The 25,132-nt window shown below is 39.7% G+C and overlaps 1 protein-coding gene across 1 annotated transcript in view; it reads right to left on the bottom strand.

Moving 5' to 3' along the window:
- gsap (gamma-secretase activating protein) overlaps positions 1 to 21,894 on the bottom strand; it is a 56,028-nt gene extending 34,134 nt beyond the window's left edge. The window contains exons 1-23 of the mRNA XM_086269078.1: positions 21,597 to 21,894; positions 20,863 to 20,933; positions 19,291 to 19,347; positions 19,111 to 19,180; positions 18,815 to 18,862; positions 16,194 to 16,282; positions 15,829 to 15,898; positions 15,639 to 15,688; positions 15,244 to 15,354; positions 15,098 to 15,154; positions 14,948 to 14,994; positions 14,760 to 14,845; positions 12,233 to 12,310; positions 12,036 to 12,122; positions 11,697 to 11,789; positions 11,305 to 11,473; positions 10,855 to 10,945; positions 8,683 to 8,752; positions 7,905 to 7,984; positions 6,548 to 6,628; positions 6,118 to 6,240; positions 5,820 to 5,875; positions 2,745 to 2,776 (exon numbers count right to left, since the gene is read on the bottom strand). Coding sequence (XP_086125204.1) covers positions 2,745 to 2,776; positions 5,820 to 5,875; positions 6,118 to 6,240; positions 6,548 to 6,628; positions 7,905 to 7,984; positions 8,683 to 8,752; positions 10,855 to 10,945; positions 11,305 to 11,473; positions 11,697 to 11,789; positions 12,036 to 12,122; positions 12,233 to 12,310; positions 14,760 to 14,845; positions 14,948 to 14,994; positions 15,098 to 15,154; positions 15,244 to 15,354; positions 15,639 to 15,688; positions 15,829 to 15,898; positions 16,194 to 16,282; positions 18,815 to 18,862; positions 19,111 to 19,180; positions 19,291 to 19,347; positions 20,863 to 20,933; positions 21,597 to 21,684 — 1,804 coding nt within the window. The 5' untranslated portion in view covers positions 21,685 to 21,894. The remainder of the gene's footprint in view (positions 1 to 2,744; positions 2,777 to 5,819; positions 5,876 to 6,117; positions 6,241 to 6,547; positions 6,629 to 7,904; positions 7,985 to 8,682; positions 8,753 to 10,854; positions 10,946 to 11,304; positions 11,474 to 11,696; positions 11,790 to 12,035; positions 12,123 to 12,232; positions 12,311 to 14,759; positions 14,846 to 14,947; positions 14,995 to 15,097; positions 15,155 to 15,243; positions 15,355 to 15,638; positions 15,689 to 15,828; positions 15,899 to 16,193; positions 16,283 to 18,814; positions 18,863 to 19,110; positions 19,181 to 19,290; positions 19,348 to 20,862; positions 20,934 to 21,596) is intronic.
- Positions 21,895 to 25,132: the final 3,238 nt, after the last annotated feature.

Here is a 25,132-nt window from a genome sequence, read left to right as displayed (position 1 = left end):
TCCCTTTCACACATGCAAGAAGTGAACTTTTTGATGTTACAGCAAAAAATGTTTTTTACAGATGTGAAAAAAAAGTGCTTGCAATGCACAGCAAACCTGCAGACTGTGCTGCCAGGTTCAATGTACGCCTTTTATCAGTTCAAAGCAATCAGCTGTTTTACATGTAGGCCGTGACCCTGAATTGAATAAGTGGATGGTTTAGATGGGGTCCCATAATAAACTATACTGCTGACATAATCATCAACAATACTGACACTGGAAATTAATTCGTGAAGAGTCGTTTGAATTTAGTCTCTTTGGTTTTGCATCAGTTAGTGATCTCAATATATTCTTTTGTATTTTCTTCGAGATCATCAAATTTTAATATAACTTGATTAAATATAAAATGCCAATTTTAAATGATCTCATTTATTAAAGGAAAAAATCCAAATCCACCTAGACCTGTATGAAAAAGAACCCGACCCACATGGTGTTAAATTTTAACTTCGTGACTCTCCTGGCCAAAAATAATTCTTTAAAATTATAATGTTTTAATACTGATAGAAAGCTTGGAAAAATGAGCCACATATTATCATATGTGTGTATTTAATTTCTATAAATATTTGATATCATGACATCCCTGCTCACAAGGAAACTGTACGAGTCCAGCCAGATCAATACTGCCATCCCTTAAACCACACTTTAGCATGAATAGTTCAGTTTTACTGGATCTCAGTGCAGCATTTGACACAGTTGACCACAACATATTACTCAAACGACTGGAGAACTGGGCAGGTCGTTCAGGAACTGTACTAAACTGGTTCAAAACATACTTAGAAAACAGGAAATACTTTGTATCAATAGGTAACTTCACATCTGAGCACACAAGTATCGCATGTGGAGTTCCCCAAGGTTCCATCTTGGGACCCCCTCTGTTTAACATTTACATGCTCCCACTGGCACAGATTATAAAGAACAACAAAATAAACTATCACAGCTATGCAGATGACACACAAATATACATCACAATGTCACCAGGAGACCGAGGCCCTGTACAGGCTCTTGGTAAATGCATTGAGGAAATTAATGACTGGTTGTGCCACAATTTTCTCCAGCTAAACAAAAACAAAACTGAGGTAATAGTCTTTGGCGCCAAAGAAAAACGATTACAGGTCACCAGAGAACTTCAATCTATACACCTAAAAACCACAAACCAGGCGAGAAATTTGGGTGTAGTGATGGATGCAGACCTAAACTTAGAAAAACACATTAAGACAATAACAAAATCAGCTTACTATCACCTCAAGAATATATCAAGGATAAAAGATCTGATGTCTCAACAGGACGTGGTAAAACTAGTCCATGCATTCATCTTTAGTAGGCTTGATTACTGTAACAGCATCTTTACAGGTCTACCTAAAAAATCAGTCAGACAACTACAGCTCATTCAGAAGCTCATTCTGCTGCTCGAGTCCTCACTAAGACCAAAAAAGTGGACCACATCAGTCCAGCTCTGAGGTCCTTACACTGGCTGCCTGTCCGTCAGAGGATAGACTTTAAAGTTCTGATGCTGGTCTATAAAGCTCTGAATGGTTTAGGACCAAAATACATCAGTGACCTCCTGACCCAGTATGAACCTTCCAAATCCCTCAGGTCATCTGGATCCGGTTTTTTATCAGTTCCCAGAGTCAGAACCAGACACGGAGAAGCTGCATTCAGCTTTTATGCTTCTTATATCTGGAACAAACACCCAGAAAGCCTCAGATCAGCTGAAACACTCAGTTTATTTAAATCCAGGTTGAAGACTCACCTGTTCTCAGCTGCATTTAAATAAAGCACCAAATCCACACTTAAGCTTAAATTTCAAAACTAACATTTTAACTACTGATTTTATCTACTGTTTTTTTTAAATCAATTTTAAATCATGCTTTTTATTTCTTTTTAATGTCTCTGTAAAGCACTTTGAATCACCTTGTTGTTGAATTGTGCTATATAAATAAACTTGCCTTGCCTTGAATCAGATAAAGAGAGGTAAACTGGAGAATAGTATCTGTGCACATAAATCTGCATCACTAATTCAATGCAATAAAATTTTAAAAAAAGTTTAAAACGTCTTCTATCAATGCAACAAAATCCAGCAGTCATGATCGCCCACATAACAGATTTAATAAAATACCAAATCATAAACTATTTACAGTGAAATTAGCTTCTTACAAGTATGCTATTATTTACACGTTAAAACAGGAACACAATCATATGTGTGTTTTAAAAATCAATCTGAGGGAGGATGTGGGTATATTATCCGTGTGTGTGTTTTTGTGTGGAGAACGTCCTGTGTTGTGTCTGACAGGTAACAGCTGCACTGGAGCTACGTGCGTCATACTGCATATGAGAGACACGTGACAAGGGAAAGAAAATAAGGGAGAAAGCGGGATATGCAAGTACCAAGCTCCTCAGTGTTATGTAATCATGTATAGCATTCTTTCTCTTGGCTTTTCTTTTTCTTTCTTTCTTTGCTTTTCTGCCTCCTTCGTCTCTGTCTCATTCCAAGATAAATTAGTGAGGTAGTTTTGTTTAGCCACACACTCCAGTGAGCGTGAATAGAGCCTCATAAGAATACACAAGCCCAAATATACTCACACACAGTATAGAGTTACATTATAAGTCTATGTTTGAGTATTTATTATGTCCATGCTGCAGTATGTCTGTGTACTTGTGTATGTTGTGGGTCTGTGTGCGACATCAGTGTGCTTATGCCATCTTACCAAGACTCCAGGTGTCCACCATTGATAGAACTCTACAAAATAAGAAGCAAAGCTTTTTGTGAAAACAATCCCTCAAGCCAGCATTATAATAAGAGTCTTACATTTTATGCTGTAAGCTGAGGAGGGAGTATAATTCTACATTTGCTGCAGTGTGCAGCAAAAACTATGAAAGCAAAAAGTTTGTAAGCAGGTTCCAGAGTTTTGCCTGGGGGAAGCTAATTATAAACCAAAAAGGTGTTTGGTTGGCTCTCTGAAACAAACAGAGCAGGCTTTTAAACTATGGTGCATGCAGGTATGTAGGTATGTGTCCACTTTCAGTCATCATCAAATGGTAAAGGGCTGTAGTTATGATTTCACTTTCTGGCTATGCAGACTTCTTTTATTCCTGCTAAGTGGTTACATTTGTGCCAAAAATAACTATAAAGCTTGGATGCTGTGTGCTTGAAGTTCGAAGCTTGAAGTTCAAAGAGAGGTTGATTAGTAAAAGAGTGGACATTATGATTGGTGAACTAAATGTTTTCTACAGCTGTCTCAGAACCGTATCGATCACACTATTACTGGTGTTACTTTCACACAGAGCAAAGCACCACATCAGTAACCCTCTGAACTGATTCATGAGTTCTGGCAGTAGGAAAAACAGAATAGACTAATTGAGTCTGTGTAACAAAGTCAACAGTGCGGTTGGATTTTGTTAAAACACAAGAGCCAAAAAGCTGAGTGTAAATTTTGCACCAGCTTGTATATCAACAGCCTAACCCCCAAATAGACACATCATCTAAAAACGATAAGCTAAGTTAGGACGTTCTGCCAACTTTTGTGTTTTTTTTTTAACGCTTTAACTTTGAAAGTGAATATATCAGGTTTATTATTCCATACTGAAATACAGCCCTGGGGTTTTCTAGTTTACTCTGACTTGGATTATAGCAACTAAACTTCTCACATCCAATTCTGAGAAGAGGCTCCCAAGGGGTCCTAAAAGTTACGAATGAAAAATCAGACACAACCCCAGTTCAGAAAATGTTGGGACACTATGTAACGTGCAAATAAAACAGAATGCAGTGATTTGCAAATCTCACAAACCCATATGTTATTCAGAAAAGGACGCGGGAAATATATATGAAATTGTTAAACTAAGAATATCAAATGTGGTACTGAAAAGAGTCAGTTGCAAGAACATTTTACAGCTAATTAGGTCAACTGGACAAAGTCAGATGATTGGGTATAACGAGAGCATCTTAGAGAGGCAGAGTTTATCAGAAGTGAAGATAGGCGGTGAAGCTCTGCCTATCAGCAAAAACCTGTGTTTACATCTTATGAAGCAATTTCAGAATAGCATTATTTAATGTAAAATTGCAAAAAACTCTGAATATCTCATTAGCTACAGTGCATAAATATTAAGATTCAGAGAATCTGTAGAAATCTCTGTACGAGCCAGATGCAGGTTAAAGCTCTATCATGCAAAGAAGAAGCCATACGTGAGCATGATCCAGAAACTCTGTTGTCTTCTTGGGGCCGAAGCTCATTTAAAATGAACTGAGGCAAACTGGTAAACTGATTTGAGGTCGGACAAATCGAAATTTAATTCGTCCTCAGCAATCAAGCAGAGAAGGACCATCCAGCTTGTTTTCAGCCCTCAGTTCAAAAGCCTGAATCTCTTATGGTATTATTTCTCATGGGGTATAATAGTGATATAGAATTGGCAGCTTGCACATCTGGAAATGCACCATCATGGTGAAATGTATATACATGTATTATAGTTACACATGCTCCCATCCAGTTAATTTTTCCCTTTTTTCAAGGAAGCCCTTGTATGTTTCAGCAAGACAATGTTAAACTACAACATACTACAACAGAATGGTTTACTAGTAATAGTTTCACCAGCTCATAAATGTGATAAAGAACACCCAGGACTGTTGAGCAGCTAGAATCCTCTATCAGATAAAAATGCGATAACATTCCTCTCCTAAAAGTCATGCAGCTGGTCCTCTCAGCTCTCAGATGTTTACAGGCTGTTGTTAAAAGAAGAGGGGATGCTACAGAGTGGTAAACATGGCACCGTCTCAACTGTTTTAAATTGTGTTCCTGCCATTAAATTCATGTTTCTTTTGTTGTTGTTTTTTATTTGTACATTTTGGTATGTTTTCTATGTTCTACTGTGAATAATTTGGAAATCATTGCATCCTGTTTTTAGTTACATTTTACTCACTGTCAACCATGCATGCATCATAAAACAGGAAGGTTTTCATTATCTGGCAAAGTATTCCAGAAGTTGGAAGTCCAATGTTTGTTGTACCTTTCTAAACAAAGGTACAACATGTTAATGTTAAGTGAGTAGATCAGTGAGGTACTTAGGAGTTTTACAGGCAAGTTATCTGCTTTCATAGTCTAATGTTAAAACAACGGGTTGTCGATGCAGGGATCTTGTCATGGAAAAAGATGCTGGGTGAGAGCACAACTCTGGCGGCAAAGGCTTAGCACAGACTGCTTGTCCTATTTAAGTGGGACACATTTGTGGGACTATAAATTAAGTCTTTAATAAATTAGGCCAGAGATCTGATAAGAGTGCAGTCTTTAGGGGTTGTGTTTGATTGGAACAAGTGGGCTTAGAGCTAACTGGCACTGAGCATTGATAGGGACCTAAATAAACATTGTTTGTTCAGGTCGAATAAGCAATTATACCAGCCACATCCTTGAAAGATGAGCGCATTTCAAGTTTTTTTTGTTTTTTTTGGCAATAACCTGGAGCTGTGTGCCAGTTTTTGTAGCTATTGTGACAAGTGCTGTAATTTGAGACAATTTCAAACTCGATTTTAACAACCAATCACAGCTACCCCATCAGGCCAATCAGCCTATGCTTGTGAAAACTAAGGGCACAGTGCTTGAAAACATTCATTACAATGAAACCACTGTAAAATGTTGACCTGGGAGCACCTCATTAGAGATAAATGTGCCTAATTTCAGAACTCATTGTTAAAAACACTGGAACATAATGCAGAGGTGCCCCCCTCCTCTCGTTTCAGGACTGTGAGTCTGCAGCATATTTCTTAACAAATCTCATGTGGGAGGCAGACCTACTTCTTTGTGTTCTCCTCTATGTGATTCATCTGGCTGGAGGGTCTCCTCTCGGACCTCTGAAACAAACACCCATCATGAGAGACGCTGAAAATACGCTTCCATTGTTTCACAAAATACCCCACCGGTATTTTGACAAGGACGTGCACATTTTCTCACATGCATTCACACCCACACATCAAAGATCATGTTTGAACAGTTACCAGAGATCAGATGCATTTCATGTACATGCAGATACATGGGTGATTAACGGTCAATCAGTACATGGGATGTTTTGGCATGCACATACACCCACACTCACCATTTTGTCCCAGTCGGCCTGCATGTGTGAGGTTCTGTATCGGGGGTTGGGATCGGCATCGAGATATTTTGTCCTCTCTGTGTTCCACTGCAGCTCTGACCAGAAGCCCTGGAGACTCCTGGCCTGCTCACAGATGTACACAGAAGCAAGCGGCACCGCAACAGCGACAAAACAAGGGCAAAACAATCGAGGATAATTACATCGGAGCGGTGCACGCTGTTTTACATATAAATGTATTATGGACATCTGCATTAATTTCAGTGATTTGTATTTGTATGGGTAATATTTAATGCAACACACAATCTCTCAATTTAATCGCTTTTTTAAAGTTTAGTTTTATTAAATGTTTCTCAAAACAAAACTGTGCTGCTCAATGTCATGTTGTTTCAAAATAACTCCAGGACTTCAAGTGTGAGAAATGTGTTATTACCTTCCCTTTGAAGGTAGATTCAGTTTGAATCTCTGTGGTACAAAACACACCAGGAACCTTCAGCAAACATTCTGGCACCTCCTAGAGCACAAATACAAAAAAAGTCTATGGCTCAAAAGCAAGTGCGTCCACTGCATTTAAATCAATACTAACAGTACTGTGCAAAAGTCTTGTGGCCGGTCAGTTATTTATATTTTGCTTCCAAGGGGCCAGGCCTGCTTGGAATTTTTAAAAGAGTGATCTTCTTTGGACATTAGGTGCATTTTCACTGATTTTCAGTCCATCATTTTCAGAGAAGTGGGTTTTTTTGTGTCCTAAAAAAGTTCAGGAAACCAGACAACGGCAGTAGATAGTATCTGAAAATCATGTCCTTAAGAACTCCATCCTATGTCACCCGAGACTTTACACGGTTCCAGTGAGATCCAAAGATCCAAAGAGGTCTGGCCCTTCAGTGGATCCATCTACTGTTTGCTGAAACCTCAACAGAAATGATCTCAGCTGACAAGAAGCCATTCTTAAGAAACGAAAACAAGGAGAAAAGGCTGAGGTATGCCAAATTACACAATCAGTGGAGAAAGCAGTGTAGATTAGAAATGCAGTGGAAACAGATGTGTAAATAAAACTGAATCATTTCTTTCCCAAATCTTTATCAGTATGTACAGAGAAGGTCAGGAGAGAGGTACAACAGGGAGTGTCTATGATCATCTGTGAAACACAGTGGAAGCTCTGTTATGGTTTGAGGCCAGAGGTGTCAGGTATCATGTCAAAACTGATGGAATGATGAACACAATGTACCATCATCATTTTGATCCACCATGCAATACCTAGAAAACGTCTGATTGCCAACTCCATCATATTTCAGCATTGCAATGATCCCAAACACACTGCCAATACAGTAAATAATGTAATACCTGGGTAAAAAAAACCCCACAATCACACACTATGGAACACTATCAGTCATGGATCGGCCTCACCAGAGCCCAGACCTCAGCATTACTGAAGTAGTGTGGATCATCTTGACTTGCAGAGAACCAAACAAAAGGTAGCAAACATCAAAGAAGAGCTTTGAATTTCCTTTACGAAGCCTGGAGAACTATTCCTGAGGACTAATTAAAGAAAATACAAGAAAGCTTGCCCAAGAGAGTTCAGGCTGTGTTGATGTTGACTTTCAAGCTTGTTAGATTTGTACAAACTGTGTTTTTACTGTTGACGTTTCAATAAATACCACAATACAAAGAAATTTGCAGAGGGGTAGAGGGTGCTGAAGATTTTGTATAGTACTGTACATTGAGTTGCCACTTTCAATTGCAAATGTCAAGGTATTGCTTGTACAAAGTTATGTATATATGTGTGGTACCTTCTTGTCGAATACAGAGGAGTAAGGCAGGATTTTATCCAAGCTGAGAGCCTTCTCGTAGCTTATTCTGTACAACGAGGCTGTGTGTGAGAGGCAGACAGACAGGCCATCAGAGACAGAACAGACAAACTCGCTTTTAAACATGTAGAGTGTTTTATCTAGGCATAGTTAGAAGGTAAATGAGGCACTTCAGCCCATGCCTCACCCCTATCAATAGGATATATGAGTGATGACAATGTACTAATGTATCCTTTATTAGGTCACAATTATTGTCTTCCTATACTATATGATAACACCTAAGTTAATATTATTTCTTAATACAACAGCAAGGTGAAATAGTTATTGCAGTGCCAATTAAATGCAAATGTATGCAGCCAGCTGCTTACAATCCAAGGCAGTCGTTGACTCTCTGGGTGATGTTTTAAATATGAAAATATCATCACATACTATTCCAAGGATTTCTTTACAGGGAATGCCAAATATGTTGTTAGTCAGCTTGGACTTAACCATATTTGCAGTAGTCTGTGCAAACTATGTGTCTGTGAGGTTTCAGAGAAGTCAAAACTATTTTCAAACTCTACATATCTGCGTGTGGCGCCACTGGCACCAAAGCCAAACAAAACTGATGAAACCATTCATCTTAGTGCAGATAAGATGCAAACAATCTACAGTCACAAACAGAAAGACACATAAAAAGGTAAGAGAGCAGTGAGACTCCAAAAGAAAGGAGAAGTGATACTCAGGAGAACTGTGTACTCATTCTCCAGCTGCCACTGACCTAAAATAAACTCCTGGATCTGATCAAAAGATTCAAAGGTGTTCACGTTGTCACACAGCCATTCAATAACCTAGAGACATGATAAAAACACAAGGAGACGATACCAGTAAAAGATTAGTTTCTAGTTCTGCTGTTCATGTATATTTCAACAGTGACCTCAAAAAGTGACAGGTAATTTTCTCCTATCCCCTAAAGGAATGGTTCAACATTTGTGAACAGTTAATTGATGGGAGTGATACCGGAAGTTAGCAGAGAGGTCGTTAGCTTCAAAAGTCATTTTAAAAGTAACCAAACACCTGTCTTGTCCTGGCTTCTCATCGCTCGTTAGCTGATTACTTAAAAAAGCTGCAACCTCCTGGACTAAAAATTAGTCTAAAGTTGTAACCTCCCATTTTAAAATGCTCAAATTTACAAAAGAAATAAACATGTTTAAAGTGTGATTTAAAGTTTATTAAGATACAAAATGTACTATTGAGGTCACAGCCCTCACAAGAAGCTGTTAATTGTCTGCTTAGGTGTCACCTCTGCTAATTCTCTGGTATTAAGTCTCTGAACTGGGCCTTCTAGAGTATATATTTAATACAAATGTCTGGTAAAAAAAATATGCCTTGTAGTTCACTGTAACAGCGAGTTTGTTTTTTTGTGAGGTAGATTCTAATATTTTATCTGTATGCTAGTAATCATTAGCAAGTACCTCTAGCTCTGTAAAACACCCATATGGTGTGTTAATGCACCATGCTAACCAAGCTAGGCAGTGTTAGCTAACAACTTAAGTAAGGTGAACTGATAAATAGCTCCTCAGGTAATTCAGAGCAAGAACGCAAATTAGCTAAGCATACTTCTGATGTTTTTTATAGCTCCAAAACCTGTGGCACTGTTATAAGAAGAGGCCAAAAGGTCAGTAGACATAATAAGGGCTAATTAACAAATGCTAGGACGTTAGTGGTAGCGGTGTGCAATACTGCAAATTTTAGTGTCTATTCCATGCCAAGTAAACACAGGGGCCAGTATTAGCCATACCAATTCTTTTAACTTATAAACGCAGCTAGGAGAGAGCAATGCGTCGAGATTTATGATATGAATTTGCAAATTCTGAACTCATTTTAATTACCACTAAACTGCGATGGCCACTTTCCACAATAATTAGCTAACACAACATAGTTTCATTAACACGCCCTATGCTGAAGAGGGAAGCACTTCAGCATTTTACATTTGTGAGCATCCTGATGTCAGCTGGGTACTGTGTTTGGTAATAGCTGGTGACAGCTGTAATCACAGATAATAATTTTTTGTATGATCTTGCTTTGATGTATAAAGACCCTCGCCCTGTAGCATAAGTCAGAGCTGAAGTAAAGTCAGAAGACAAGTTAGAAACAGAGTAACTTCATTTATGTAGTATTCCCAGTATTAAAGTTTCAAACTCTATGAACATTTTATGCCACTTTATCAAAGCCTCGACTACACTGGTGCAGAGTCTACAAAGGATATAGAAGTTCTGTATGGTGTCCAATTTCCCACTGATAGCTTGCACTAATGAAGCTGGCGACTCATTTAACCTCTAAAGAAAGAATTTATGACAATCTAGAACATCTTAATTTAGTAGTAACACTGATACAGTCTGAGTCACAGCACCGTGCCAAAACAAAACACTTTCTCCCTTTCTCTCTGTCTTTAACTCTGTTTGATCTCTGCCCACTTCTCTTCTCTTCTCTCCCATTTCATTACAGCATCCCATCTTTTCTGTCTTTCTCTCTGTCTTCTTCCCTCTGGCTAACCGGCTTCCAACTCAAGGTTGACACCTACCGCATTTACACCAAAGTGCAGAAAGAGCGCCTTTTCCTACATTTATCTACTCACTTCTTCTCAGTTGTACATCTTTAGTTCTTTAGGGAAATTGCCTAACACTGACCTTGAATGTTTACTTATTCAAACAGCTGCATTCTCCACTTTGTTGCCTATTTATCTTGTCTTTTTTGTGCGTTCTCCACTTCAAGGAGAACTTATTGATCTTGTAAGTTTGTTTAAGACCCAATAAAAATCAATGACTATTCTCCTCCTGAACTTATGTTCTACAAAAAGACAGTCATTTTGTTTTAAATGTGCTGGAAAACAAAGATGATGTTCTGCAGAGCTAAACTAAACTAAACTCAATTATTCTATGTGCATCCGCACCTTTAGCTCCAGGTTTGGGTCAGTTCCCATGTAAACCAGCAGGCAGTGGAGGGCAGCCAGGCGCTGAGGGTCAGCCTTACTGCTGGGACACCTTGAATGCAGGTGACATATAATAAATACACCATAATATAGAAAAAAGCATATACAAACACACAGGCAGAGAGCCAGCAGTCAGGTACTACAATGTGATGTATGCATGCTGTTAAAAAAGTGGATTTAAGTTTCAAAAGTGAACAGAATGAAAAATTGTCCACTAAACAAAAAGGGAAAAGAGCCATTGCTGCATCTTTATCGAGCTAGGAGGTGACTCCTGGCGAAAGTTCAAGTAAATGCTAAATTTATTTCAGAAAGACACTGCAGGTGTACACACAAAAGCCTGTCTGCTACCTTCCTGCCTATATCTTCTCCTATGCACTCCTCTTCCTCTTCTAAGTTTTGAGTCATGCCCACCTAGAATTTGTGTCTGAACGCAGGATCTTCAGCAGGTAGGCGGGGCTGAGCTCGGCACTGTGAATCCTGCCGGTGGCCTGGTCCAGCAGACAAGCGCTGGACTCATCCTCGGCATGCAAAACTGTGATGTTGGCTGACTGACACTGCAGGCCCAGGTTCACATCACGACCTGCATGTTGTGGAGTCAGACAGACAGAGAACAAGGCATAGACACCGAGTTAAATCATCTTATTTTGAGGCGCACGTCTTATTGACAGATAAGGCAGCTTCCTCGTTTAAAAGTCATGTGAGAAATAAACAAGAATATATTACAGAGGGGAAAGAAAGAAAAAAATGTTACTTCTGCCACTGCTTAGCACAGGCACTATTTCTTTCGACAAAACTTGCCTTACCAGAGAGAAAGAGGGAGTGACAGAGCATCTCCTGCTGCCTGGTGTTGATACAGTGGAGGAAATAACCCTGCAGGTATACCAGGATGTAGTAACCTATATAAAAAAAAACACACAGCATCACTGTCAGTTAGTATGCTTCAGGCATTTCTTGGGCTCTGTGCAGATAAACACATTCATCTATATTTGGTGTCCCTGTGTTTCTATTTGAAATTCAACCTAAAAACTCACAAATATTAGGATGCAGATATGTGTGTGTGTGTGTGTGTGTGTGTGTGTGTGTGTGTGTGTGTGTGTGTGTGTGTGTGTGTGTGTGTATTATATAGATGTGTGCGCAATGACCTATGGGAATGAAGAGCGGATGGAGCTGGGTGGCTTTCTGTGGCGATGCATCACTGCCCAGAGACACCCTGAACTTCTTGCTGCAGTCTGCAGGAAGTTAAAAAAAACCACATTTGTCTCCGTGTGCTCGAGATAAAAACTGTAAAAGAGGCAGTAACAGATAGGGAGGGGAAAATTAGGAGCTAGCACAGACACACCTTTGTGAACTAAAACCACGGTGTAGAGAAGTTCGTGTTTGTCTTGAAGAGGCTGGGTATAGCACACACACATGCTTCCTAAGAGTTAAGCACAGAACAGGGAAGTTACAGATCAAACCGTGGCATTATTCATGATAACCAATGGAAAAATTAGATCCGATTTATCGTCATATATTATTATACCATATACTCTATTCATATTGTTAATATTTAACATTACTTACTTTTTAATAGGACAAGCAATAAGAGTGAAATACTGAGATTATATTCAGAGGTTATAGAGTCAGCCATGTAGTAATTGTAAAAATTACTCATGCCTTGTTAAAGGTTGGAATTCTGATTTGATTATATTATTTTGAAATAATTCGACCAGCACATTTCTTTGTGTAAAAAAAATAAAAAATCTAAATGAGGAGAGTGTTCACTTAATCCAAAAAGTTAAATGTATTTCTATGGATGCTTTTAAAATTCTACAAACAACATTTCAGTGCATATGCATGCCATTACGAGCTTCTTACAGTTGGCAGTATATAAAAATATACGCTTGCTGGAAACTTTATTAGGTACACCTTGCTAGTATGGGGTTGCGCCCCATTTTCACCAAGATTCAACAAGGTGATGGAAATATTCCTCAGAGGTTTTGGTCCATATTGACACGTAGTATCACACATTTGTTGCAGATTTGTCAGCTGCACATGAGTAATCTTAAATTTCACATTCATCTCCTGGTCCACCACATCCCCAAGGTGCTGTATTGGACCAAGTGACTGTGGAAGCCATTTGAGTATAATTTGAGATGATCTGAGCTTTGTGATATGTTGGAAACAGCAATGCTGAGGGAGGCCATGGTGTTTAAACAATGCTCAGTGTGCAACGAAAACACTTCCCATGTCATTACACCACCATGTTACATGTTGGTTAACCAATGTCTGACGGTACCATCCAAATGTTGCATCAGAAATAGACACTCATCAGGCCCAGCAACATTTTTCCAATCTTGTCCAATTTTGCCTTTGCAAACACTATCCTCAGTTTCCCGTACTTAGCTGTCAGAAGAGGCACCTGCTGTGGTCTTCTGCAGCTGTAGAGTTCAGAGATGCTCTTCTGCATACCTTGGTTGTCAGTGGTGGTTTTTTTGGGGTTTTTTTTATTTACTATTGCCTTCTGGTCATTCTCTTCTGACTGTTCCCATTATGATTTCTCATTTTTGTAATTATTGTGCAGCTGAACAGGTGCACCTAATAAGGTGGCCAATGAGTGTATCTAAGTGTATAACAAAATTATGTAAGACAGGTTCCAAATTAAAAGAATAAACAAGCAATCTTAAAGTTTTGCACAACATCATGCTGTCAGAAGAGCCGAACACTCTCTAGCATTGATTAAGTCTTTCGCCCCCCAAAATGATCCCACCCACCTCAGGTGTTTTGATGATGGTGGTGATGAACTAGCACTATCTAATATGTCGATACAAATTTCCAAACAGGTATTCAGTTTGGTTGCAATCTGACGGCCATAGCATATGACCACTGTCATACTTATAGGAACATTCCCTTGATGGGAGCGCTGCTATCAGCATGATGACGCTCCATCAGCATAAAAATGTTTCATCATAAGGTGAAGGTGATCACTCTGGTATAGCTGGTACCAGACTGGATTGAGCAAAGGGTTCCAGGCTTCCTTTAATTTATTACCCACCTATATACACACAAAGAAATGTACTGTTTACTACAAATTCATGCTTGAGAGAGAAATGTGTTGACCACTTTATATTCATGCTTGAGTATGAATACAAGGCTTTAACATACAGAACGAGTCTGCAGTCTGATTTTTCCCTAATTAATAGTAATGGATGAAAGTCAGTATAAGAAAGTAAATCCTGAAAGATTTACAAGCTGCTCGAGGCAGATGTTACTCTTGTATTCACATTAAAGCTCAAATAAAGCAGCTTCATTACAGTGCAGCTCATCTATAGTCAATGCGATTCTGTCCCTCTTTCTGTATGCCATTAAACCGTCTATGTTTAATCATGCAGCACAAAAAAAAAAAAAAAAAATACAGGACAAAAATCTGAGGAGTGTGAATATAACCAGGACAGCAGCATGAGCCAGAACAGATAAATATTAAGTGAGAAGGATGACAATGATGAGAGGAACTGACAGATCGGCTGAACAAATCGGCTTTTGAATTAATCACTGGCAAAAGCATCATCAGCTGTGATGCTATTGGAAAACACCTCTGAAACTTAAGGAGGCTTGTAAGATTTACAGTCATCTCAGAAATTGGTCAGAACCTCATTATAAAGTGATCATCTCCACAAATCCTTCAATCATCACTGAAATTGTGAATTGGCCAAGATTTTTAATCCCTGGAGGTGAGCTGAGGCGGAGACTTACCTTCTTGTTTTTACAAAGAGGGATAGGAATCGCACAAATGTATCAAATTAGTCTCATAATCTGACTTTTCAATGTGAGACTAATAAGCATGTGAACAGACATGCGGTGCATGGGTGTGTGTGAGGACGTCTTACCTATTTTATTTGTGAATACTTGCAACTTAACAAGCTCCTGCTCCGGCCTCTCGGTGTGATAATGGTCGAAACCGAGATTTGCAAACCTGTCATCGAGACGAACACAAACACAAAAACAATGTTCAAAAGGAATGCAGAATATAGAACCGACATATTTCTATTTTATACTCTGCTAAAAGTTGCCTTACTTGACTGTGCGGAAGGAGTTGGCAGGCAGTTCTAAAGGGAGCTCGAACTGTTATCAGAGCGGTATGTTATTTCAAAGTAAAAGCATAAACAACAAATACAGAGCACAAAGAGCGGCATGTATTAAAATATAAGACACAAAGATAGCATACCACAGTTTCACAGTTATAGCTTGGGTAAAACTGAACGCTTCGGAGCAGAAACTTTTCCTGCAAAAGACGAGCCGTACATTTTGCGTTAATCAAACAAGTCCCAGGGTATCTGTTGCCAAATTTGAATCCGAGTTTGTATACATTGCCTTAAACGTGAGATAGTAGAGTCTTTGCGTGTGCCTGTCCCACTGGACCCAGCAAAAATCCTCCACGATTCTCTCTGCCGTTTTGGACAAACGTTCGGGGTTCATTATCACCTGGTCAACACACAAACATTTGAATTCAGCCACAATGAATTGTTAATGCAAGTCTCTGGCAGAAGACGTGCAGTGTATTTTGAGAAGGAGGTTGAAACAATATATTCTTTGCACTGTTTTGCTTATTAATTACTAAATTCGTGCACCCTTGGAAAGAATTTATGTCGCTGCAGAACTGCACAGAATTTACCAGCCATGAAATCCTGCATGCAATTTATAGCTCAGATGAGTCAACTATCTGCAAACACTTCCTTCATGAGAAAAAAAAGCAATGTGTAGCATACCACTCTATATCCCTCCTGCCTCGTTAGCATCACGTGGTAGAGATCCACATCTAAACACACAAAATGATAATTATGCAAATGGAAGAATGTACGGTAGAATATACAGTATGTATTATTTTTTATGCATTATCATAGTTCTCTCTGGATTCTTGTTACACATGCAGGCCAGCATAAGGACACAGTTGCTTACATCCATCTTCAGTGAGCAGCAGCAGATGGCTCTCCAGCACTGATCTTCTGTCAGTTTCATGATGGAGGAACTATGGGGAAAAAAAGCCACGGGAAAACTAAACGAGTGGTTTCCAACAATTTGCCAGATGAAGCTGAAAATTTGCTGCTTTTTATTCAAGGCTATGAACAAAATTGATGAAAAGGCATGACTGTAGAAGAGAAAGTGGAGAAAAGTGGGTACACTGACTTTAATTAAGTGATAGAACGTAAGCTAGAGGCCATAAAAGATATGTAGTATGACAGTCATGCCCTCTGAGCACTAACGCTTCGTAACTGCGACGTAAGCGCTTGTTTGTTAGTGAAATGTGAATGAAACACTCTTACCTGCACTTTGACTCTGAAGTCCACTGCCTTGAGGACTTTAGTGTTGTTAATAGGATGGATCTCAATCAGGAGAGTCAGGCACTTTGATACTACAAAGGTAGACAGGCTAGGGTTAATATCATTCACAGATTGAAAATGCTGTAGGAAAAGAGTGTATTTAAACTGCTTTAAGGAAGTGGTTCCCAACCTTATTCCAACTCAAGTACAAAAACTTCAGAATAAACCGTGCATAATAATTTGATATTTAAATTTAAGTTCAAAGCTGATCTTGTTTTCAGTATAAAGGAACATGTTTATGCTTTCCAGGGAAGATTATTTGACTTAAAAGTAAATGTCACTATGCTTATCTTCATTAGAAACTTTATCTTTGAGTTATTCTTAAAAGGCCATAGCAAAAAGGAGCCTATCTATAGATAGGCTTCTAATTAAGTCAACTGGACTGTTTGAATATTTTAAGAGCTGCAATGACAGCCCGTCTTATTTTAAGACATTTAATCACGTTTTCTTACAGCCATAACTATTCTAATATCTAGAAAGTTTTGATTTTAATTTAACAGGCTATTTTATGATGTTTCCCCACTAGAGGTGGGTTAAATAATCAAATATCGATAGTATAGACACCAATGGCGTATTGGTATCTATATATTGGTATTGTATTGGTATTGGATCGATACTAAGAGTGATACTTTGTTTCTATTGTTTAAGTTTAGTCTCTTTTTTAGTATTAAAAAATATACACCACATCCCTGTGTAGGTGGAGGTTGCTGTGCTTGCAGCTAGAACTATGCTGTTATAGCTATATTTAGCTAAATAGTGCTATATTAGAATGGAATGGAATAACTGTCTGAAAACGTTACTACTTGACATCTTTTTAAATCAGTTTGATCCATTTCTGAAATGCTTTCAGCTTACCATTGGCTAACAGATGAAAAATAGGTAATAAAAAGGTAATAATAAAAACTGCAGTAATAATAGTCATAGTTGTAGAATTTTAGTTGCAGAATAGTTAATGAAGCTGGCTGTTTACTGTTTGTTCCACATGATATTTCAAATGCCAAAGTTTAAGGGGTTTGGATCGTAATCTTTCCTAAGTTTTAGTGTCTGCTGTGTTTCTGTCTTTCTGTGTGTCCGTGTTTGCCGGTCATTTTTCTGTTTCAGTCATTTCCTGCTTTATTTTCTTTGAAAAATCTGCCTGTTTACTGACACACTCATCCAAAACACAGTGTTTGCTACATAGCGGATTAACAAGGGAGTAAGTCCAGGCAGCTGTTGATACACTATGGACACTTTTTGGATGCACTGCTGCAGTTATGCAACAGACGTCCCTAATTATCTCTGGTGCAAAACAAAACATCTGCACTACAACATTTTTGCTATTTTTGGATACAATACATGCTGTAGTTGAAGCAAAAACAGAGTTTGTACAAATCTAACCAACTCCAAAGTTAGTATTTGGTGTGACCACCTTCATTCTTCAACACGGACTCTTAGACAAACAGTGTAATTTTTAGGTTGAGATTTTTAGCTAGATTTTAGGCCTGGCACTTCTTCTTTTGTCTTTCACTTGTCCATTTTCTTCACATTTTATATGGACACACTGTACACTATGCTGAAATATGTCAAGTTTGCTTTTGGGGAATCAATGTGTTAATGTCTCTCAAACTGTTTTATCTTGGTTCTTTCCTGAGTTCCCTGTTATGTGTTGATAAAACAGAAGACTTTTTCTGTTTGAGTGACTCATAGGTCAGTGTTAAGTGTCTTAACAAAGACAAAATTCCTCTGAAAATGAGACGTACCAGAGTTGGACTGAGAAGCAGCTAATGTCCAAAGAAATACTTTCAAAGAGCTTTAGAAAACCTCAAGCTCAACTTAAAATTAAAAAGAAAGAAAAAAGAAAGAAAGTCTGAACTGAAATATAAAATGTAAAGAAATTACTTTTGCACATTACAATACTTTGGGTCCACTGTAATCACTAACTAAATGAAAACTGCTACAATGCTATTTTGTACCAATCATGCGTGCATGCTTGTTACTTCTCAAAAACACTTCATAAGCAAGCCACTTCACAACATACTGCACAGAGCATATTTCATTCTTTGACACAAACACGCCTTGGTGCACGTGTCCCAGTCAGTGGAGTGCAGTGTGCACTGCTTCTGCACACTACTTTATGGGGCATTATATATTAATGCTGAAATTTAGAACGGCAATGAAAAAGTCTGACAATTTATCTTGTGAATGAGTTGGCAATTCAAACACATTTTTTTGGTAAGTTTTACCTCCTGCCTTTGTCCTTCTTTTTGCAATTGTGGCATTTCCAATCCCCTGTTTTGTCCTGCTATCTTCTGCAGGATAAAGTTTTCTTCTCATTGATAACTTTTCTAATTCAGCATCCTGAATTTGGGTCCAAATAAAATATTGTTCAGTTGTCCATACTGCTAACAATTTCAGCTAGTATCAGTTAGGCCACACTTAAATTTACTACTTTAAATGTGTACTTTTAAGCCCTCTGGCTACTGCCAAAAATAACCTCTGGGGTATTTGTACCCCTGGTTGAGAATCACTGCTTTAAGACAGGTTTAATGTCACAGTCTATGGATAAAACAGAAAAGGGATGTTACTTGGTTTGAGGCGCTCCTCTCCTCTGGCATTCTGTGCCAAGCTGACAGCTAGGAGAGAAAAAGCAAAGTTGGCATGTCACATGACTGAATTGGAACATATTTCCCACAATAATGTCTCCGGTGGTTCTTCAGGCACTAATCAGCATCCGAACAGCATCATCTCATCTTGTACTTGTGGGTTCGTGCGTTGCATGATCTGAAACTGCTTTCTCGACACGGGCATTTAAACTTGATCTGAGTTCAAGAAGCCGGTGTTGTTGCTGATAATTCATTATCTGCACAAGACAGAGGCTCACCCAGCAGTGTCTCCTCTTTGTTCAGGGAACAGCTGCTGACACACACCTGCTTGTCAAATGTGTACAGGAGCTGTTGGGGAAAACACACATGCGCACAGTCGCATGAGAATGAGTGCATGATTGCAAAGTGTGCAAAACTTAATGGAGTAATATAGGGACACACAAACACAAACACAGTACCTTATTCTTCTTGCTGTTCGGGTCATATTTCCCAATCCTGGTGGTACCTGTTGCTCCCTATGAGAACATTAGTTCACTAATTAAAATATTACATTGTACAATCTTAATCTACCAAGAAGAAGTATTTAGTCAAGTCAAGTCAAGTTTATTTATAGAGCACATTTAAAAACAACCAAGGCTGACCAAAGTGCTGTACAGTAAATACAGATAAAAATACAATAGAACACAATTTCGTAAAACACCTCGCTGATCAAATAAAAAAATAAATAAACAAATAAATTAAACCTTTCTAAAAGCCAATGAAAAGAGGTGAGTTTTAAGAGCAGTTTTAAAAGTTTCTAGGCTTAATTTCAGTCTGCTGTCTTCACCGCATCAGCATGTACGGAAAGTCATCCTTGACTTCTTTATTGCCATGGCCGACCCTACAGATCATCCAGACAAGACCTGCCCCGCTTCAAACCATCGATTCATTTTTCACATTTTTGCATTCAAAAGGTTTTCAATAAAAGGGCGTCTGCTCTGAAACCCAAGGTGCAACCAGGCATGCATAAAATTTCAAACCCTGCACTACAAAAAAAAAAAAAAGAGAGATTCTTTTCCCTTTGCAGGCTGCACACTGTCTTTAACCTCCTAAACCCACACAGTCTTGGAGGGTCCATCATTAAAAATTTATGTTGTGCAGAGGAGCGTGGTTCAACACAGAAAATTATATTTTACATTCTACCGAGGAGCCCAAGATTTCCACAAAAGTACTAAATGTGTCAAGCAGATACATGGCGAAATAAAACGAATCTAGATTTCTTTGGATATTTTCCATTTGAAGATGACTGTTGGAGCCATTAAAAAAAATTACTTCTGAGATATAAATATCTGACTTAGTACGACTTCAATGAAGAACTGACACAAGCAGCTTTTAAATATATGCATAAAAATGCTGTATTTAACAGAACAGCCACTTAAGAGGTGTAGTAACCCACACAACAGTGTGTTATTTTTGGGGGGTTAGCTGACAAATGGGACATCTGGTGAGTTCAAGACAGAGCATTTGACATGCAAATGCAAATATCTTATTAGCCAATCACATTGCAGCAATTCACTTCATTTAGGCATGCAGATGTGGTCAAAGCAACCTATGAAGTTCAAACTAAGCATCAGACTGAGGAAGAAATTGATTTAAGTGACTTTAAAAGTGTTGCGGTTGCTTGTGTCAGACAGACTGGTCTGAGTATTTCAGAAAAATTGTACTGGTAAATGAATTGAAGCTTATATAGAGCTGCTTTATTCTAATTGAGCACTCAGTGCACTTTGTACTTCACTGTGCTCAAACTGCTTCCAGTCACCAGATATTAGTTCAACAGAGCACTGTTGGGATGGGGTGAAATGGGCCATTAGCATCAATTGTGTCAATACAGACCAAAATCTCTGAGTAATGTTTCCAGCAGCTTGTTGGATGAAGGCACTTGTGAAGGCAAAAATGGGGTCGGGCTCAGCACCATTAAAGCATACCTAATAAAGTGTCCAGTATGTAACATGTGCAACACATAATATGCAATGCCTTCACTGTGGGCTTACCTTCCAGGAATAAAGGATGCACCCATCTCTTTCAAAATTCACAATACGAATGTCGACGGCTCCAGAGTATTCTTCAGACACAGAACACACACTTTATTGCCTGGCCTGTTTTATTATCTCATCCCACTGCTTATCCAGAACATACTAAATAAGTAGTAGAATTACCCTCTGTAATAGATTGTTATCGCAAGCTAACGAGTGTCTGATAGCAGAGGCCTGTAAATATATAAAGTAACCCAACTACACATCATGCACTGTCTACAAAATAACAACTATCATATATTTCATCTAGCAAGAACATGGAACATTTTATTTTCACGATGTATTTTAAGTTCTCTGTTTGTTTGTTTTTAAATGTTTTCTGTTGATGTTTTGAGTTATGCTCCAGTTACTGAGTCTAAGAGCTGTAGCAAACGGGAGGTTGTTTCATCTCGCCTGCATTTAAGTGTGCGGTAACTGATGAAATAGTGCCATCTGGTGGTCAAAATTTAAAAAAAAAGAAGAAAAAAAAAGAAGAAGTAATAAACAAATCACAGGAACTTTACCACTGCAGGCTAAACTGCCTATGGGGGGCTATAATAACAGTAAAGCTGCGATAAAGGCATAGAAAGAACGAAGAACACGACTTCGTTTGAACCCGCTACTTTTATGTGAGATATTCGTTTATCTGTGAAAACAACTAAAACCTGGCCGTCATCGAAAGGACGCTGACCGTTAGCACCTGAACGCCTCACCTTCTACTCTGCAGACCGACGCCTCCTTCCTGAGGATATCAGACACCACATCCCTGTGCAGGTCGAACTTTGGCTGTGTCCTCAACATATCTACTCCTACTGTCCCTTGGTTTTTATACCAATAAAAATACTCTCTGCAGTTAGTTCCCTTGAAAAGAGGCAGCAATTACAGCCCGGATCTGCTCAGGCTCCATATCATGTGACCGAAACTTGTTACTACTTGAAAACTGAAAGTAGAGTAGAGCACTCCGACAAATATTACCTTTAACTATCTAGCTCTTCCTCTTGACTTCACAAAGTTTTTATTGACATGCGGAAACGTCGCGTTAGTCTAAAGGTAGCTCCTCCCTCGAGTGGGATCACAGAGCCGGTATGTCGCTGCCATAGGCCGAGGAGAGCATCAGTCTGGAGGGTTGGAATCTCTCACGCCGCTGGCAGCCTGCTGAGCAAGGGACTTCACAGTGGTGTGTCATACATGTGTCCTCTTTTCTGTACATTCGAGCCCACGGGGTTGACTTTTTACGTGTATTTTCAATCCAATATGGCAACATTTTAATGTTAAATGTAATATGTATAAGCACTAATTGCTCGCTACACTCCAAAAACAGAAAGCGGAAGGAACAACGGCGTGGTGAAAATCTGTAAAAGCGGGAACAATCAGAAACACCATCCATCCTGTAGTTAGAATTTTCAAAATGAAAAACAGTTAAATATTTATACATTCTGGCTTCAGGCGTGGCTGGTGGGGATCTTTAAAATGCAGCTATGAATCGATTAAATTATTTTTATTTTAATATTCTCTAGGTCCATCTTTTTGATGATTATTTTAAAACTTAAAACCACCCATAAACTCGAAATAGATGTATTTGGTGTATTTATGCTTATAGAAACTTCTCAAAGACCATCTCATTCCTTCATTTTTTTAAACTGAATGAAATTAATATTTGAAATACCTCAAGACCTACTGGTGAGACATCATTAACCCATGAATGAGTTTTTATGGTTTCTTATAACCTCGAACAGCTGTACAGCAAAGTGATAAAAGGGGTCAATTAAACTAAAAAGAGCTCATATCAGCCTATAGGGAGAATAAAGTTCAAGTGAAAAAAAAAGACAAAAGGTGGGAAAAGAGCAGGTCCAACACATTTTTTGATATCAAGATAAATCGGAAAAAAATGTGTTTCTACCTTTGTATCATCTTCTAAAAACATAACAAAACAATCTGTACGTTAGTGATATCTAGACCTATTCAGAAGATTAAAAATAATGAGCATCTACCTAATAAGGGGAATAAATCTGCTAAGACGGTACGGTGTTATCCTAATAACAAACCGTGGGTAACACAGGAAGTCAAAGCTGTCCTCAACATGAAGAAGAAGGCTTTCAGGAGCAAAGTGAAGGAGGAGATGAAAGCAGCACAGCGGGAGGTGAAACGCTGCCTGAGGGAAGCAAAGGACACCTACAGGAGGAAGGTGGAGCAGAAGTTGGAGAGGAACAATATGAGGGAGGTCTGGAATGGTGTGAAAACCATCACAGGCCACAACACCAAGAAAAGCACAGTGGGGGGGACTGTGGAGAAGGCAAACGAACTCAACAACTTCTTCAACAGGTTTGACCAGCCCACAACCCCCCCACCCTCACCCTCACCTTCACTACAGAGTCCTCTCCCCACTCTCCTGCCTCCCTCGCTTCCCCCCCTTCCTGACACCATGACACCCCCCTCCTCCAATCCCTCTCTCAGCAGCAAGACATCTCCCCCCCTCCCCTCCTCCCAAACATCTCCCAGTGTCACAGTGGATCAGGTCAGGAGGCAACTGAGGAAGCTTCGCCCCAGAAAGGCAGCAGGCCCAGACAAGGTGTGTCCTAGGATGCTTAAGGCGTGTGCTGCTGAACTTGGGGAGCCGCTACAACGAGTCTTCAACCTCAGTCTGCGACTGGGGAGAGTGCCCGCCCTATGGAAGACATCCTGCATCGTCCCGGTCCCCAAAAAGAACCGGCCCAATGAGCTGAATGACTTCCGACCGGTGGCACTGACGTCACATCTTATGAAGACTCTAGAGCGGCTCTTCCTCAACCTCCTCCGACCACAGGTACAACATGCCCAGGACCCACTACAGTTTGCATACAAGGTGGGTGTCGGAGTGGAGGATGCCATCCTGTACCTCCTACACAGAGCCCACTCACACCTGGATGGGGGAAAAGGCACGGTCAGGATCCTGTTTCTTGACTTTTCCAGTGCCTTTAATACCATCCGGCCCTGTATGCTTCAGGAAAAACTGAACAGGATGGAGGTGGACCCCTGCCTGGTGGCTTGGATCTCCGACTACCTCACCGACAGACCACAGTACGTCAGGCTGAAGGACATCACGTCTGACACAGTGGTCAGCAGCACAGGAGCACCACAGGGAACTGTGCTGTCCCCTCTTCTCTTCACCCTGTACACCTCTGACTTCTGCTACAACTCTGAATTATGCCATATTCAGAAGTTTGCAGATGACACGGCCATCATGGGGTGTATCTGGGATGATCAGGAAGAGGAGTACAGAAGTCTGGTGAGGAACTTTGTCACATGGAGTCACACAAACCACCTGCAACTCAACACCTCAAAGACTAAGGAACTGGTTGTGGACTTCGGGAGGTCCAGAGAAGGTCCACTGCCAGTTCAGATAGAGGGGGAGGAGGTGGAGGTGGTCAACAAGTACAAGTACCTCGGGCTGTGGGTGGACAATAAACTGGACTGGTCATGCAACACAGAGCACCTGTATAAAAAAGCCCAAAGCCGACTGTACTTCCTCAGGAGGCTGAGGTCTTTTAACATCTGCAGGAAGCTCCTGAGGATGTTTTACCAGTCAGTGGTTGCTGGAGTACTTTTCTATGCTGTGGTGTGCTGGGGGAGCAGCACAGCAAAGAGGGACTCATCCAGGCTGGAGAAACTGATCAGGAGGGCTAGCTCTGTGGTCGGCATGAAGCTGGACACTCTGGTGACAGTGGCAGAGAAAAGGACATTAAAGAAACTGATGGACATTATGGACAATGCTGGGCATCCTCTGCACACGGCCATAAACAACCAGAAGAGTCTGTTCAGTGACAGGTTGCTTCTCCCCAAGACAAGAACTAACAGACTTAAAAACTCCTTTGTCCCACACGCCATCAGACTGTTTAACTCCTCTCTGGAGGGGAGAGGGAGGGGAAACAGGAGGACAAAGGAGGGGGGAACAACTAAGCTGTAGTGCCTCTGCACCTCACTGTACAATACCTTGTGCAATACTTTTTGTAAATAGTCAACAGTGCAATAGACTCAATACTTGAAATGTGCAATTCACTTGTATTTTTATTTTTTATTCCTATTTATTCTATTTATCCCCTTTGTATATTTTATTTATATTTGTCTCTGTATTTATATATGTGTGTGTGTGTGTGTGTGTGTGTGTGTGTGTGTGTGTGTATATATATATATAACAGTTCTGTAACTGTAACTTTGGTCGTTGCTGTGCTTTTTTTGGAAGTCGAATTTCCCAGAGGAACCCACCCGAGGG

This window comes from Aulonocara sp. 'chitande type north' Nkhata Bay, linkage group LG17 (genome assembly GCF_057382095.1).
Source record: "Aulonocara sp. 'chitande type north' Nkhata Bay isolate Kocher_YH1m ecotype deep benthic linkage group LG17, A_spYH_male_GT1.1, whole genome shotgun sequence".
Classification (NCBI taxonomy): domain Eukaryota; kingdom Metazoa; phylum Chordata; class Actinopteri; order Cichliformes; family Cichlidae; genus Aulonocara; species Aulonocara sp. 'chitande type north' Nkhata Bay.
The sequence above is the reverse complement of the archived record's forward strand: the minus strand, read 5'-3'. Positions and strand labels throughout refer to the sequence as shown.